Raw genomic sequence first — 14598 nt, forward strand, 5'->3', positions numbered from 1 at the left:
ATTCAAGCCACTGTAGGCCTCAGTTAATGTCACTCTGCTTCAAATGCTATTTATGATAAGTGGAATTGTTCTACAGCAAGAAATACTGTTGAGTGGTAGGTACTTGAGGATGTAATGTACCGACCTATGGCGCATGTTTCTGTAATGTTCTATTTCATTGCAAAATCAATAAAAAGAGCAATGAAAGAAGCATCCTGCAGGTCCAAGGCCACCATCTACTCTCAGGGATCCAGCACAAATAGAACCTGGGCCAGGGTAAACAATTTGATTTTGTCCTTGGGCAGAAAGCCCTGATAGGGAATATAATTCTTTGGCAGAAGAAAATAGTGGGAATAGCACCCTGCTCCCTTTTTCTGAAGCTCTCTAGGGCTCCTTTGGCCAAAGAGCATGCACTACTTAACATAAAATGACAGTTGGCCCTCCGAGAGTGGGCCGTGGCAGGTGCAGAAAGTCCAAAATAAATGGCAGGGTGTACCCATGCTGGATAATCTGCAGGACTGACTTATTGGGAGTACTGTGTAACCATCCCACCAGTTAGGCTGTTGCCTAACTAGGAGCGGTAGAGGATTGAGATGTGCATTGCAACTGATGGCCAGATCGTTTCCTGTTGGTCCCATGGCCCTAAACTCAAAAGGACTGGGAGGCCTACAGTGGGACTAAACTCTGTTGATTCACCAGAGGGCATTCACCGTTGGGGAGACTGCTGGACAGGACCTGAAAGGACCAAATAACATGCAGTGGCTCGGCTCTCCTTAAAACGCTCCAGGGCCAAGTCCACCTTTTCATCAAATAAGTGGTAGCTGTCCAAAGGCATATCCATTAAGGATGCCTGGTTGTACCCAAAGAAAACTGTGGACTTCATCCACAAGTGACTTTGGAGCAAAACAGTCATTCTCATAGCCCTTCGTGGACAGTCCCTATTGTCTAAGACCAAGTGGATGATTAATTTGGCCACCCGTCGATCATCCTGAATGGTTTAGGCTATGGAAGCATGTCACCATCAAGTTGGTCTACAGGTCGCTACGATGGGATCACCAAGCAATTTACTAAAAGAAAACAAACCATACAGAACTTGGCAAACAGATACATCTCTCAACCTCACAGGGGCGGCACCTTCGCTGTGACGAAGAAGCCTCACCCCACTGGCTGGGCCAGAAGCAGACACTTTAAATGATAGATCATTTTATTTGTCTGCTTCTGGCACAGCCAACAGTGCAGGGATGGGTGGGGCAGGGTCACGGGAGGGGGAGAGAATGCACCTAAGTGCGCATATGTGTTTGGCCAGCAGTCTAAGGCCGGCCAACACACAAGCGCACTTGGTTTTCTCCAGCCTGGCTGTATACACAGCCGTGCTGAAGAAACTGCACAGGCCCCAGGGTTGTGCAGAGCAGCAGTCACTGCTGCTCAGACCAATCCTGGTGCTGCTTTCATGCACAGTTTTGCATGAAAGCAGTGCCACAATTGCTGGGGAGCCTATGCTGGTGCCCCAGCAGTGAATGCTGGGACACCAGAGGAAAAGGCAGAGGTGCAAGGCGGCTTCTCTTGCTTTATGTGGCGGACACTGCTGCAACCTCCCACACAAAACTCACATTACACCACACCTCAGGGAGTTCCACTGGCCCCCGATACACAAACGTGCTAATTTCAAACTCCTCACACGCACATTCAGGGCACTACACAACTTAGGCTCTACCTACCTATACAGCCATATCTCCTTCCATCAACCAGATACCTTAGTTCCACAGGTCTCCTGCTAGCACACATCCCACACATACACTGTACCACAGCAGGAGGACAGTCGTTCTCATTCACAGATCCAAAAGTGTGGAACGACCTGCTACTCCACATCAGAGCCTCCAACTCTCTTCATGAATTCCCCAAGAACTTGAAGACCTAGCTAACCAATTAACCAACCTACCATGGGCAGGGCTAAACACTCACAACTGCTCAGCGCTAGGATACCCTCACAGGTGATGGTGTGCTTTAAAAATACACATATTATCACAATAACATTTTAGGAAAAAAATCTTTATATGAGGAAGGAGTAGGATAAAGTAGTCAGATGATTTACTTTTTAGTTTTATACAACATATAGGCAGGAACTTAATATAATTCTAACCCTATAAAAAACAAAAAGGATGGTCAACGATATGATTATATTTTGCTGGTAAAAGTGATTTATAGTGCTGAAATCGCCACAATCGGGGGCATGTACAATAATGTGAAGATTCTGGGTTAACAATCTATTAAATATTAAGACATTGCAACCATTATATTATATTTAAAGAATCGGCTCCCATGTGATAGGTTTGTCTTTTAAGGTTCCAAACACAAACCAATCAAGAGGAGAAGATAATAAATTGAAAGCAAAAGACGAAGATTATTTAGGCACTCAATTTCCTTTTTCAAAAAACAAAAATGCCAATCATCTTGAATACAAAATAAATGACTACAATAATTCAAGAAATGCAACATTCTGTGCCACATCTTCCATGCCACGGACTGAGTTACTGTGACCGACTATGTGCAAAAAAGGTCAAGCAAAGGAGGGAAAAGAGATGACTACTTGCACTTACAAAATATGATCTACTCCTAGTTGTCTTGAAAACTCGCAGTCACAAGATAACGTGTTTTATCAATGAAATTTAAAAGAATAACTTTATTTTGCCAAAAACACAACGAGATTAGGAGAAGAAACCACAGAGAGTACCTGGTGAATATGAGGAACTGAGAACACGATTTGAATTTCAAATGACTGCCAGTGTAATTGCCCAAAACCAGAGGCAGACAAACGGACGTCATTTAAGGGTCGCAGCTGTGACCCCTAATTTCCCACTGCGACCCACGGCTTTGCCTGTGCGACTCTGGCCTCAGAGTTGGCAAAATCAGAGCCTGGAACACAAGAGCAGCCCATCCTAATGATTGAAGCTTCATGTTTCTGGACTTCTGTCATTGTTTTACTGCACAAATAGCAAACTATACATTTCACTACTAGTGTATAACAAATGAGTATAATTAGGAAGCATATGACTATTTTGCAGCTAAGGTAAGTAAAAAATGCTTGAAAATGCGTGTATTCGTTCTTTCAGATGAGTGTGTTTATGTGAGTGTTTGTGAGAATGTGAGTGTATGTGTAAGCATATGCGTGTGAGTCAAATTAAAGGCCAAATGGTGTGTGATATCACTTCCGCTACCCCTGGCAATTTGGTGAATTGACGCCCATGGGCAAACATGGAAAAAACGGAAGGAACATTTGAAAACTTTCAGTAATAATAACTGCAATTGCTCGATGACGTAAGTGCTCGCCACAAAAATCTATGTGTGCTGTCTATGTTACAGACTCTATTTCCTGCTGGGTGGATTAACACTTTCATCATTCTGAGGTTTATCAGAATCATTACATTAGGTAAGTGTACCAAATAAAATTTACAACATTACCAACTGGCCATCCCTGGCTCCTTAACTGGCATCTTCGACAGACACAGTTTTGAAGCTGCTACGGTTTGGCAGTAGATGCGGACTGAGGGTCAGGGCCAGGGTGACAGATTCTCTCGTTTCTACTAGAAAGGAGTAAGATAGAGCACTCACTGGAGCTTAGACATCAACGATTTTTATTTTTTGATGATTAACGATTGCCAATTAAGCTGGAACAATTAAATGTTAGCATTTTGGCTTACACTAAACCACATGAACAGTGCATTAGGCACTAATGAATGTTGTTTATAAATTCGTAAGGAACTTTAATAAATACATCTTTGAATCATTAAGAAGCACTAATTTAAACAACTGGAAGTATCTGTAGGTTGTCGTTTTGTTCTTGCATCAGAGTGCAAACATCACCATCTGCCAAACGTTAGAGCCTCATTCAAGGAGAGCATTGAGACACCTGCCCTACCAAATCAACACCTCTAAACAGCTTGCTCAGGGAATATTACCAAGGATCTTCTGCATCTAAGATATAAAGCATAAAGTGGAATTAAGGGATTCTATCATAATGGTGAATCAATGCATTCTTGTACCCTGTACTTTGATGAGGCCATGTGAAAGTTTCTCATGCAATGACTCGGACGCAGACTTCTTAGGATATATTGACGCATATACTTACATGATTTACATACTACTGTAAGACTGACACATTCGAATAAGGTATGGTACTGATCCCTGCTGAACTTGGATTTGCACATCGTTTTAATAGCAAAAGGTTTTTTTTGGTGGTGGATTGCCGTAAAGCAGCCTCCGCTGAGCTCTCTTCAAGATAATTCAACTTTAGGGTTGTTGGTTTTTAAGTGAACAAGTAACTGGCCTATCAGTTTTGACGGTGTCCAATCAATACATAATAAACACAGTAATACAGCCCTTCATTTCTGAACATTTTCTTAAATTAAAAAACATTTCACATTTCCTTAAAGAAGACCGGCTTTAAAGAGCTCTTGGCCACTGCGGATTGAGAAGATGAAGGAAGGCAAGCGAGAAAAGGTAAGATTGCTCGGTGTCTTCACCGTACCTAGAATTCCTGGGAGCTCCTGAACAATATGAGCGATGAGCAGATCAAGGCACTGTGACAGGTACTCATTGCTGCTTTGCGGCTCCTTTGCTGGCGTGGCTTTTCTGCTGTCTCTTTCGATGTACATCACCAGCCTGCATACAAGCATGTTGAAAAGTTCACCTCTCAGGACAATAATGATAGCATGTTTCTCAAATACCACAGAGACCAATCTTTCCGGAGGGCACAATGCTGCGAGCAAAATGACATTTACAGTAGATCTAGCTAAAGTGGCATGTTTGCACAGCCGTTCCATTTACAGTATCGTTGAAATATATCACTTTACCATCACAATACAGAATGTTTTGTCTACAGAATGATTGTAATATCACTTTAACAGAATACAGATTGTCTTGTCAGCAGTTTGAATATAAGGTCACTTTGCCACAAGGACACAGAATGACTTGTCAGCAACATGATTCTAATATTACTTTACCATAAGAACACAGAATGCCTTGTTAACAGAATGATTGTAATATCACTTTACCATAACAACACAGAATGTCTTGTCAGCAGAATGACACTGGTGGTGGGCTGCGGAAAATGTTTTTGGACTAGAAAGTCCTGCAGGACTGAACAGGCGGTATATCTGTCCTTGTGGACAAGACTGTCTAGGCAGTAGTGTTTGGCAAAAGTGTGCAGTGACGCCCATGATGCTGCCTGACTGATGTCCAGGACTGGGACTCCACGTGCAAACGCTGTGGTCACATCTTTTCTCCTGGTGGAATGAGCCTGCAAGCCATGTGGAGGCTGCATTTTAGCTAGAGCATAGCAGATCTTATTACAGCGAACAACCCAGCATGAAATGGTCTGCTTCTGTCCTGTCCAACTCTTCTACCTCCCACATACCCTACAAAGAGTTGGTCGTTCCCCCAGAACTCTTTTGTGAGGTCATGGTAGAACGGCAACGCTCTTTTTGGGTTCAGCCGGTGGAGTCGCTCCTCTTCCTTAGAGGGATGTGGGAGAGCAAAGAAGGTGGACAAGATGACAGTTTGACCCAGATGGAATGAGGTTACCACTTTAGGAAAGAAGAGAGGCACATGTGAATAGCACTACCTTGTCTGGAAATATAGTGAGATATAGTGGCTTAGATGATAAGGCCTGTATCTCACTCACCCTCTGGACAGATGTTATTACAACTAAGAAGGCTGTCTGGATGGTAAGCAGTTGGAAGGGACAACTGTGCAGTGGCTCAAAGAGGGCACACATAAGGTATGTGAGAACTAGGTTAAGATCCCACTGGGCATGATAAAGGGCGTAGGTGGAAATATACTTACAAGCCCTTTAAGGAACCTATTTACAATAGGAGATTTGAAAATAGGACTGATTAGGCAGCCTCAGACAGAGCAGAGACATAGCCCTTCAGAGTGGGCAGAACGGAACCCTGTTGGACAAGAAAAAGAATGAAAAGAAGATTATCAGGTAGAGAACCAGAAAGAGGTTCTATAGACTTCTCTGTACAATATCTTACAAACCTTTCCAATGGCAGTATACCGTTTTTGTGGCGAAACGCATTGCTGCCAAGAAAACGTTACAGACTTCGTCAGGAATGTCAAAAGCTGACAACTGTCACTGCTCAGTCTTCACGCATGAAGGTGCAGAGTTGACAGGTTCAGGTGGAGAACCTTCCTGTGCAGCTGCAACAGAAGATCCTCCCAAAGGGACAGCCTGATTGGAGGATCAATGCTTATTTTCAGAAGCTCAGAATATCAGACTCTCTGTGCCTAGTCCAGAGCCACAAACATTACTTCGGCCCAGTCACTCTTGATCTTCTTGAGAATCCTGGACAGGAGTGGTATGGGTGGAAAGGCGTACTGGAGGCCTGAGCTCCACTCGCGGCAAAAAGCATTGCAGAGAGACTGCTGCCTTGGAAACACCAACGTGCAATGCTGCTGACATTGTGCGTTCTCTTCTGAGGCAAAAAGATCTAACCAAGGATCTCCCCACTACTAAAACAGACCTTGCACCACCTCCAAATGGAGACGGCTTTCGTGATCCACTCGGCATCCATGGCTGAGATTGTCTGCCCTGGCGTTCAGAAAACCTGCCAGGTGTTGAACTGCCAGGGTTATGCCCTCCTAATCCAACCATGTCCACAGATGCAGGGCCTCTTGACAAAGGGTCCATAACCCCACACCAGCCTGCTTGTCGCAGTACCACATGGCAGTGCTGTTGTCTGTGAACATCTGCACTAACTTCCCCTCGACAGAAGGAAGAAATGCATGCTCCAAGATGTTGGATTCCACCGGAGACCAGAGTCCTCCGATCTCCACCTTTCCCAGATGGCCACCCCTTCCCAGGAGTTATGTATCTGTCACTAATGTAAAGTTTGGTTGGGGAAGGGACAGTAGTCTGACTCTGACCCAATCACAGTTCGTAATTGACCACTGCAGGTCTTTCACAGTTCCCTCTGAGATCTGAACCATGTCAAAGAGATTTCTCTGATGCTGCACCCACTGGAACTTCAGGTCCCAGTGCAGAGCCCACATATGCTGTAGGAAGCTGACTCTGTGCACACTATACCTCATTTTGGTATGGTATATACAAAGTCCAGGGGCTCCCCAGAAGTTTATCAGAGGTTAAAGTAGATAATACTAATGCTCTCTTTTGTGGTAATGCGGTCGAGCAGTTAGGCTCATCAGAGGGTAGTGCAAAGCATTTGTTTTACACACACAGTCAAGAAATGAGGCACACACTCAATGACTAACTCCAGACCAATGTTTTTATATAGCAAAAATATATTTTGTTACTTTATTACTAGAACCAAAAGGTCTTTGTTGCAGGTAAATACAGTTGTAAGTAGGTGTCAAGCACATGTATCAAATGTACTTTGTTTAGGATTTGCAGATAAAACAGTTACTAGTAAGTAACACTTTTCAGCTGTAAATGTTGACACAATGCAATTTCTCACAGGAACCAATGCAGCCCTAGGAGAGTAAAAGGGTTAGCACAGTTAATAGGTAAGTACTCGACTTATGACTCCAGTCTTTGGGGGTTAGGAGATCCACAGGTCAAAGTTCAAGTTGACCCCAAACGTGCACCACCAGCAAAACAGGGCCGGCCGGGTGCAGAGGTCAAATTTGGCATTGGGTTTTCAATGGAATCCTATGAAGAGGTTTAGGTCAGCACTAAACATACACCCTCTGCACCACAGTGGGTGCTGGGTACAAACACAGCATTGGATGCCCAATACTTTTCAATGGTGGAATCCCGGGGTCACAAAAATGCTGCAGGCTGGGTCCAGGGACTTGATCCGGAAAAACAAAGGATGGACCAGAAGGAGAGGCACTCGCTGGACATTACTGGACCATCGGTCAGATACCCCAAGGCCAGGAGGCTGCCGGTGCAGGGGTACCTTTGAGTGTCTGGAATCTTCGTCCGATACGGTCGCGGTCAAGGGGGTCCTCCAGATTCAGGCTGTAGGAGTCATCGTGTAGGCCAGGAAGGGTCAGACCGAGGTTGAACTCGTGGTCGGAATCACCTGGGGACCTTCTCTGGACTGGTTGGGCACCTGGACACGAGCTGTGGGGATTGGGTGCAAAGTGGACAGGGCTTGCGGATTCAGTGCGGGTCTGGAGTCCTTTTGGAGGAATTGTTCTGGACAGGGCCACTGTCCCAAGGTTCTTTGTCCTCTTCTGGGCAGGGAGTCCTCTGAGGGTTTGTGGAGGTCACTCGTAGTAGGAGTTTTGAAGCTGCAGACTGGCCAGTAGGACTGGGCCAAGTCAGTTCTCTGGACTTTTCACAGCTGGGGTCAGCTCTTCTGTGCTTTTTTCTTGAGGTTGCCAGGAATCTGCAAAGCAAGGTTCAGGGGCGCACCTTAATACTAGATTTAGGGGCACTACAGGGGTCAGAGGGCAGTAGCCAATGGCTACTGTCCCTGAGGGTGGCTACACCCTTCCTTTGCCCACTGCATTGGGAAGGGGGGCATATTCCTATCCCTAATGGTCCCTCTCCTCCAAAACAAGATGGGGGACTCTGGAAGGAAGGGGTCACTTCAGCTCTGGACACCTTAGGGGTGGTCCTAGCTGCAGTGGTCCCTCTTTGTTTTACCTAATTTTCCAGGCGGACCTGCTGCCAAAGTGGGGCATGGTCTGGTGGGGCGGGCATCTCCACTAGCTGGAGTGCCGTGGGGCACTTTAACTTGAGGCCTGAGCCTTTGAGGCTCACCACCAAGTTTTACAGTTGCTGCATGGGGGAGGTGTGAAGCACTTCCACCTACAGCAGGCTTTGTTCCTGACCCCAGAGAGCACAAAGGCTCTCATCCCATGGGGTCAGAAACGTGTCTGTAAGAGGCAGGCTGGCACAGACTAGTCGGACCTACACTAGAGGGTTGGATAAAATAAAGGGGGTATATCTAAGATGTCCTCTGTGTGCTTTTTACAATAAATCCAACACCGGCATCAGTGTGGATTTTTTGTGCTGCAAAGGTAGATACCAAACATTCCAGTCTTCAGTGAAGCTGTCATGGAGCTGTGGAGTTCGAAATGACGCCTCGCAGCCTGTGTATTTAATATGGCCAAACTGCACTTACAATGTCTAAGAATTGACTTAGACACTGTAGGGGCATAAAGCTCATGCAGCTATGCCCTCACCTGTGGTATGTCCTAGGGCTGTATGGCCTGCTAGAAGGGTGACTTACCTATGCCACAGGCAGTGGTTTGTGGGCATGGCACTTTATGGGGGGATGCCATGTCAACTTTACCTTTTTCTCCCCACCAACACACACAATCTGCAATGGCAGTGTGCATGTGTTTGGTTAGGGGTCCTTCAGGGTGGCATAATACATGCTGAAGCACTTAGGGACCCTCCCTGTCCAAAGAGCCATTTGTATCACTGGTACCTCTTACAAGGGACGTAGCTGTGTGCCAATTGTCGAAGCCATGGTACAGTTTTAGGGAAAGAACATGGGTGCTGTGGCCTGGTTAGCAGGATACCAGCACACACTTAGTCAATTTAGCCTCAAATATCAGGCAAAAAGTGGGACGGGAGGGTACCGCAACAAGGGGCCAGTCTCCTACTGCCCCTACCCATGGAAACCCAGAACATTGGAGTACCTAGACCAGTGAGTCTGGGTACAATGGGGTGAAGTTGTGTCATAACCTCCCGCTGAAGTCAATGGAGATCTCGGTTGTTCAGCTGTTGTCGTGACTTGTGAACCAGGCCTGTGGAACCCAGGCAGAAGAGGACCTAAGGAGAGAGGGGACAGAATCCAGCAACCCCAGATGTGCCTAGGCAGTGGAGGGCAATGCCCTCCCTTCTCAGTGATGTTTCCTGAGTGACAGCAGTTGAAGAAGTGCAGCTGTGGAATACAGCCAATGCAGGAGGATCCCATGAGTCATCCACGAGCTGTCTCACGCCGGTCGCTAGATTGCAGAGGTCAGTTTTCAGCAGGACCACCAACCAGCCTTGGCAAATGCAATGAAACATTGTGCAGAGTTTGTAAGCATTTTGGGGACCAGCAAGGTCCAGGTGACCCAACCTAGGTAGGGAGGCCAAGGCCTGTCCTCAGTGAGCAGGAGAGCCAGCAAGAATCATTGGAGCCCCCCAGCAGGACCCTCTGGCAGCAGGCACAGGGAGGCCTCAGCAGTACAGCAAAGAGGGATGCCCGCGTCGCAGGAGTTGCAGAGAGGATGTCATTCTTGGAGCTGAAGGGTGCTGGAGGCCAGGGCTTCTTGGCGCTAGGAGGTCTTTGGACTGAAGAGCCAACAAGCCATGGCAACGACAAGCAGACGCGATGCAGTGTTTCCAGCCAAGCATCTCCGGTGAGGGACCACAAACTTCCCAGTTGCAAGGAAGATAGGTCAGACCTCTGGAGACCCACAGAACCACCACCTGTGTTGTAGAGCCTTGGAGAGTCCATGGGATAGCAGGATCCACAAGCCAATCGTCCTCGCTGTGGTGCCTGCAGATGGAGGGGAGTGATTCCTTCACTCCAAGGGAGATTCCTTTTTGCTTTCCTAAGTAGAGGCAGAGTCCCAATGACTCTAGAGAATGCACAGCCACTTGGTTGCAGAAGTCTTTGCAGAAAGTAGAAACAAAGTTGCAGCAGGAGCCCTCCCACTGGTTACAGTCTTGCTTCTGGTTCCGGCAAAGAACAGCAGCGGTTCCACTGTCCAGGTTGCAGAAGCGTCTTGCAGAGGAGACTTCCAGACGGTTCCTGAAGGCTTTCAGAGGAATCTATTGTTGCACCCTCACGGGAGCCCTTATGTAACCCAGGAAGGGAGTTGGACACTAATTGCAATGACCCACTTATCATCCGGGGTCAGGGAGGGCACGCAGCTGGACTAACCAGTCAGATGCTCCCAGGGATCTCGGCTCATCTTAGTTCCAAGATGGCAGAATCAAGTGGCCACCTGGCAGAGCTCTGCCACCCCCCTAGAGGAGGAGCTGAACAGACGGGTGGTCATTCCCCTGTCATTTGTCTAATTTCGCACCAGAGCAGAAACCAGAGGTTCTTGTACTGGTGCAAACCGGTTTATGCAAGAAGGGCACAAATGTGCCCTTCAAAGTAGTCTAGTGCGCTCAGAGGCACCCCCACCCCAGCTCCTTGACACCTATTTCTAAGGAGGAGGTGGTCACACCTCGATCCTACAGGAAATCCTTTGTTCTGCCGTCCCCTGCCAGAGTTAGACTCAGTAGAGGGGGGGCAGAACAGTGTCAGGGGGCAGTAGCAGCACAGGATGGCATGCAGACCTTGCAAGACTGTACAGGCAGACATAGGGGATCCCCTAGGGAACGCACAGAGTACATAACATCATGCAACTAGCACTGTAGCACTGGATTCTGTGTAGTTGCATGATTCCAACATGTTTGATACCAAACATGCCTCGGTCGGTGAAGCCGTTATGTAGTTGGACCACTCATGTTAACCAGTGCCCACTACATACCTTAAGATGGCTTCTTTGCACTTACCAAGCCCAAAGAATGCAGTCTGGGGTAGGTAGGGGCACCTCTGCTCATGCAGGGGTGCCCTCACACTTAGAACCATGCACCCTGCCCTTGGGCTAAAGGGCCTACCTTATGGATGACTTACATGGTCAGAGTGCAGTGACCATGATATAAGGCAAATCTTATATCTGTTGTGAAAGGTGCATGCACCATTTCAAGCAGGCTGCAATGGCAGGCTGGCAGTCACAGTTTGCATGGCCCCTCATGGGTAGCACAATACATGCTGCAGCCGATGGGGCACCCCTGGTGTACCAATGCTCTGGGTACCTAAGTACCATATACTAGGGACTTACATAGGTGCACCAGTATGTCAATTGTGGGGTGTAAAAGTTACCTTACAACTAAATTTAGGGGAGAGAGCACTGACACTGGGGTCCTGGTTAGCACATTGACACCAGGCAAAAAGTGGGGGAAACTATGCCAGAAAGGTGCTACTTTCCTACAGCTCCGATGAAAGAAAGCATCTGAGAGGGAATCAAGTGTGACTTTCGCACATTTATAGTGAACCACAGCGAATGCAGCAGGCCTGCCATAGTCTGGAGGTGGAGATGACTTGGGGCGAGCCTGCTTTTAACAGGCTGTCGTTGAGTTAGGGGGAAGACTGGCATCCCTGAACTCTGCAGAAGACCGGCGACCACTGCCATCACCTTGGTGAAAACCTGAAGGGGGCTGGAAAGTCCAAAGGGGAGTACGGCAAACTGAAAGTGCTTGTGACCTACCGTGTTCCTCAGGTAACGCCTGTGGACAGGCAGGATGGGAATGTGGAAATATGCATCCTGTAAGTCCAAGGCTACCATCCAGTCTCCTGGGTCCAGAGCAGACAGGACCTCATCAAACAAACATTTTGAATGTCTCCTTTTTGAGGAAATAGATGAGGGGCTGTAGCTCTAGGATAGGAGAAGGCATCTGTCAACCAAGACCTTGCTCATTAAATAATAGTTTTAGGATCTATGAGGCAATTTTAACTCACTCACAGAATCCCTTGCCTTTTACCTCCTAAGCGCTCCACTTACAAATGCGTAGAGCCCACCCACTCACATAAGGCAATGTGGGTCCAATGATGAAGTAGGCCACAGATGTTACCTGTGGGTGAGGACCCAACACATACATCCAAGAAATGTGTCAAGATCACTAATTTACCTGGGTGCCATACACACTCACTTGAGATATTTGAAAGGTCATGCATATAACTGAGTACAAGACAGGATTTAAAAGAGATGGGCCAAACCCTCCTTTGTGTATATTTTGGATTTTAGTTTGGGAAGCTGATTTCCAACCTATAGAAACTTATTACTCCTTCTTAAAGTGGACGCATATTTCAAACAGGCAGACTTCCAAGATAAATGTTCTATAATGTTCCATGATGAAGTCAAAGGACCACAGTTATAAGACCTGACCAAATCTTTTGCAGGGAAGAGCAGGTAGGCAATTTCCCAACAGTGGTACAGTTCAAATGGCCTTTACCCTCCCCCTTACTAGAATCATGAAGTCACCACTGTCAGGCACTACATAAGCTTGTGTTGAAATTGTAGTATTACAATGAGGGTACAACTTTCGATGTCTCCTAGCATTACAGCTCACCTCTAGAATCGACAACCATACACAACAAGTACCTCTAATGAGACAGCGGGACTGTCAAGCTCAATGGGGAAAATACAGGTGCGCCCAGAAAATATATAACAGCAAGGAGAGACAGCTTCAGAAGCCAAAGTAGAGGGCATTCTTTCTGAAACACTCTGTTCAACTACTAGAACACAAATGTGAGTGAGACATAAAGACTTGTGGGGGGGGGGGGAAGGCTGGATCTCGAAGACTGGGGCAAAAAAGACAGAATTGAGTAAGTAAGATTACTGGTTAGTAATTTCACCATTCTCTTCCAATCCCAATTCTTTCTTCTACGAGGATAAACAAAAAGGGCATACCTCTAGAAGGGTTCGTAGAAATAAGATCAAGTCATAAATGTAGTTTACTACTAACGTATTTTACAAAAAACTATATTTTTGAACAAGGTTTAAAATGTTATGAATGCTAAATAGGCTGAGTAGGCACAAATTTTGCAAACCTCACTTCTGGATTCAATTACTAAATGGTGGAATTGTGCACAGTATGATAATATAGAAAAGATTGCACATTGCAAAAAGCACAGTTCAAAACTGTAATGTAATTGAAGAAGCTAAACATTAAACGATGCATGCCATGTCACAGGATGGCAGGACAAGTAGATTGTGTGTAAATTTCTCGCCTGGCGATATGAAAACCAAAGTAGTGTGGAATATACTGGTAGACGAGGGCATCTGTATAGCCTGTTCAGTGTTGTTGAAGGGTAAAGAAATATGATTTTTAAGATACAATAGAGGCAAACGAGTGATTATAAAAAAAAAAAACAGGCATTACATTTGTCGCAAAATATATTTAGGAATGAGGTACACTGAGGATGGAGGTACTGCAGCTTCCCAGCTGAGAAAATTAAATAGAGGACATGTTGAGAGGCAGGGTAGGAGCCTAGTAGAATATTTTCCTTAAGCACCCTTGCTCCTCGAAAAAAGAATTCTCTCTTTTTGGAACAAAGTAGCTCAAATAAGAACACAAAGCTGCTCAAGGCCACCAGATAAAGGACTACTCATACAGAAGAAGCTGCCCAGGCACCAATGATTAAGATACATAGGTGAGGATCTGTGAAGCACCCCTAGTTTCGAGTACCAACAATTTCATACCAGCAAGGCTACGCCAATCAGGAACAATCAACTTCTCATGAAAATGTGGATGCCATTACACCATTTCTGATTAGTCACAGGTCATAATAATGCTGCAGTAAGGTCAGGCCGCAAGATGGCCAATGTAGTAGTACAAACAATAAGCAATTGTCCATAGTTGAGACATTTACATGCACGGCACCCATCATTTTCCAGAAAAAATTCTAAATCCCATTTCTGGGTCAGAACCAGAATAAAAGAAACTGCATAACAAGCTGCTTCTGTAGAATTCAAGAAAAAAAAACCTGGAAGATACTAAAGAGCATCCGGAGACAGTTCACATGTACAACCTCCACTCAGCAGGTCCATTCCTAGAGCCACAGTACTTCTAGAATATTAACTAACGATTTTATC

General features: G+C 46.0%; 1 protein-coding gene across 2 annotated transcripts in view; it reads right to left on the reverse strand.

Annotated features, from left to right (window-relative positions):
* ULK4 (unc-51 like kinase 4) overlaps window positions 1-14598 on the reverse strand; it is a 1615551-nt gene that overhangs the window by 936772 nt on the left and 664181 nt on the right. For both annotated transcript variants that reach the window (XM_069211486.1, XM_069211487.1), the window contains exon 23: window positions 4505-4638. In XM_069211486.1, coding sequence (XP_069067587.1) covers window positions 4505-4638 — 134 coding nt within the window. The remainder of the gene's footprint in view (window positions 1-4504; window positions 4639-14598) is intronic.

Source organism: Pleurodeles waltl, chromosome 10 (assembly GCF_031143425.1).
Source record: "Pleurodeles waltl isolate 20211129_DDA chromosome 10, aPleWal1.hap1.20221129, whole genome shotgun sequence".
Lineage (NCBI taxonomy): Eukaryota > Metazoa > Chordata > Amphibia > Caudata > Salamandridae > Pleurodeles > Pleurodeles waltl.